General features: G+C 37.1%; 1 protein-coding gene across 1 annotated transcript; it reads left to right on the top strand.

Moving 5' to 3' along the window:
* Positions 1 to 274: 274 nt before the first annotated feature.
* On the top strand, positions 275 to 2,739 carry LOC135948547 (coiled-coil domain-containing protein 97). The gene is made up of 3 exons (XM_065497882.1): positions 275 to 867; positions 1,891 to 2,136; positions 2,318 to 2,739. The coding sequence occupies exons 1-3, from the start codon at positions 398 to 400 to the stop codon at positions 2,514 to 2,516; spliced, it is 915 nt and encodes a 304-aa protein (XP_065353954.1). The 5' UTR covers positions 275 to 397; the 3' UTR covers positions 2,517 to 2,739.
* Positions 2,740 to 3,174: the final 435 nt, after the last annotated feature.

Here is a 3,174-nt window from a genome sequence, read left to right as displayed (position 1 = left end):
AGTATACATATGGATAGTTAGATCTATGTATCTTTTGTTTTGCTTGACTATTTATGCAGCCAGTTTTACGAAATCTAAATCATTATGTGTTTTCATCAAAAAGCGGTCCATTCAAAATTGCAATGTTGCAATGAATGAGATACTGGATTAACTGTAACTGGATCTAGTCGCTCCAAAATCTTCTTGCTGCTGGCATCTAGGGGCGTACGGAGGACTAGAAACCAAATCAAGGTACCGTCATCATCCGTGTGGGGGCAGAAGTGTTTTAACCACCACACACATGTTTCAGATCCAAACATCACGAAATGTAAACAAAGACAGCCGGCACCAGGCAAGCAGATTTGGCTATTTTCTTAATTGATGGTGTTGCGTTGACGGACGCAGTCTAGGGTGAAAAATGTGTGTGGACAGCGGCGCAGCGTCGGCGTGCCTCTTTTCGCAAATCATCCAGCACGTGTCCATCTCGCCGGCAATCGTGAAGAGCGAGCAGAGAGACGATCCAGAGATGGACTTCACGGAAAGGGTGCGCCTCGTGGAGGAGATTCTGTCAAAACATCCCGACCGGTTCTTGGAACGATTCGGCGCCCATCTGAAAGACGAGCACCTGACGTATTTTGAGAGTTGGAAATGCAATTACTCTGTTCAGTTTCACCTCGAGCAAATCAAGAAGAGGTTGGCGGACAAAAAGAACCTCTTGGTGAAAAACAGAAGGTTTGCGGCGCTAAAAAAATTGGTCAAGGAAAGCACATACTTCAGTGACACCGAGATGAAAAGTAGGAATCCTCTGCTCTACGACCAGCTTGTGGGGCAAAATATGACGGAGGAGGAAAGCTTGGAGAGGGACAGAGCCAATTTCCATAATATGACGTGAGTTGAATTAAAGTACATTTTCTCACGCTGTGCATATATATATATATATATATATATATATATATATATATATATTAGATTATATTCGTATATATATATATTAGATTGAAATCTATTACGTTAAATGCCTTTAAAGTAGAGCGTAATCCAAGACAGGAAATGGAAAGAGGAAACAAGAATTCCTGCTTTTTCCTGGAATTCCGGCAGGAGAGGAAAATATTTTTCAGGAACAGGACAAGACAGGAATTGTGCATAAAAAAGTCCATTCTTGGTCTCATTTTGATACTGCTTTACAACGTTTACTTTCTTTTCATGTAAATAAAACATTTAGCCTAAAAATTATCCACGGCGTTTAAAATGTTGCTCAAAAATTTAATTTGAAAAGCACAACTCTTTAATAATAGTCAGTGGTGTTCGAACAAACAAGCATTGTACCGAAACAATCAAATGTATAAAACATATCATTTTTTCGGGTGTTTTCTGCTTTTTTTCACTTTAAGCATTTTTCGAAATACTTTGATGGATACTAAATTCTGTGCGGGTGCATACCATTTTCCCGTTTAGTTCATAAAGGAGAATATGATGAAATAGGAATTATTTATCAACAGACACAATTCAAAAACTGTAAAATTAGTCGAAATTGAAATTTCAAATACTTAAAAGAAAAAACAGGCATAAAAAGGTATAAAAATTAATAAAAGATAATTTTGTTATGTGGAATTAAATTTAAGAAGAAGAAGAAGAAGAAACAGGAAAAAACATGAATGTTGCTGACGGAACAGGACAGGACCGGAAAATCCAATTTTGGAACAGGAACAGGACAGGACATTGTTTTCCCGGAACAGAAAAACCTTTGTTGAATACGCTCTACTTTAAAGGCAGCTATTTTGTGTTTATTTTTGAATATTTTTCCCATAGTGTAACAAATTAGAATTTTAATAAAAATGATAATATTTTCGTGTACATAATCAATAGATTATTTTTGCATTTCCTGATATTAATTCTATATCTGATTTTCAGGCTAGCTACTTTTCTTATGGCGAGATTCGACAAAGAGGAGGAGGCCAAACTCCATCAGAGGCAGCAAGAGAATGAGGATGCAGTCACAGAGGAGACAGAAGAGGACAGTGAGGAGGAGGAGATGGAGGATGATCAGGAAGAAGGAATACACGTTGAAGATGACGAGAAGGCTCTTTTGAGGCAGGAATTTGTAACCTTCATGTACAATAGTTTCCTGCAAGGAAATGATAAAGATTTCGATTACAGGTAAATCATTTTTCAATAATGGGACGGAAAAATAAAAAGGGAATAGACATTATGTTTTGTTATGATTGTACTATTTTGGTTTTGGATTTTGGATGTGGGAAAGTATGAGGCAAAGTTGTCCTGCTGGACAACATTAAACACAGTTGAAGCCTTTTGATTTTTTAATCCTATTTGATTCCAGCACCGTTGATTCTAATGCAGAGTACGACGATATGTGTGCCAAAGAGAGGGATGAAGAAGACAATTATTTTGACTCTGAAACGCCAGAAACTGTTATGAAGAGTGTTAGTGAACTGTCAATTGCGGACTCCGAAGAGGACGAACTCGATGCATTTATGAGAACGTTACCACCGACTGAAAAACAAGTTGACATCTTATAGAATAAAAAATTGCATCTCATGAACGCTTTTATAGCTAAATGGCAGCGTTAGAAGCGAAATTTTGTAGCGGTTAAAATAAAGGTGAAAATGTATTTTTTAAGTTTTAACCTAGACATTTCTGGATTATCCAATTCATTGAAATTTTTGCCATCTTTTGGACTAGTCAAATGTGTAATTGCTTTCATAACCCTCGGGGTATATTAAGTAGTGTCAATAATTGTTATGCTTGCGCTTGTTTTCTGACTTGACTCAAACATTTATTAAGTATAATTACATAAAAATATATGTTTCAATTACAGCCATATATAAAAACAATTAGCATAAATTAAATTCCCTCCATGAAAGATAGAGAGAATTAAAGGGTTATTGAAATTGTTCTAGTTATGGCATCAATAGTCAACTCATTTTAAATAATATCTCGTCCTTGTTATTTTTAGGAAAAAATAAATAATCGCGTGCGACGAATTTGTGCTTTTTAGCCTGTCGGCGTATTCTGATTATGTTGAGAGGTAAAAAAATCAATAGCAATTCGCATCCAATCGGTGCTGGCCTCTGTCAACATTTTGCCGCACCATCGCTCGGCCGGAAAGGTGCGCCCGCCAGCATCTGTCGGGGTTGATGGGCATTATTATAGACCCCCAGCGTAGGGGTGCAATCT

This window comes from Cloeon dipterum, chromosome 1, assembly GCF_949628265.1.
Source record: "Cloeon dipterum chromosome 1, ieCloDipt1.1, whole genome shotgun sequence".
Classification (NCBI taxonomy): Eukaryota; Metazoa; Arthropoda; class Insecta; order Ephemeroptera; family Baetidae; genus Cloeon; species Cloeon dipterum.
The sequence above is the reverse complement of the archived record's forward strand: the minus strand, read 5'-3'. Positions and strand labels throughout refer to the sequence as shown.

Bases quoted from the DNA above. Each gene is read 5' to 3' on its own strand.
- LOC135948547 (XM_065497882.1), top strand. From the start codon at position 398: ATGTGTGTGGACAGCGGCGCAGCGTCGGCGTGCCTCTTTTCGCAAATC. The intron at 868-1,890 runs GTGAGTTGAATT...TCTGATTTTCAG, and splicing joins GCCAATTTCCATAATATGAC to GCTAGCTACTTTTCTTATGG. The intron at 2,137-2,317 runs GTAAATCATTTT...ATTTGATTCCAG, and splicing joins GATAAAGATTTCGATTACAG to CACCGTTGATTCTAATGCAG.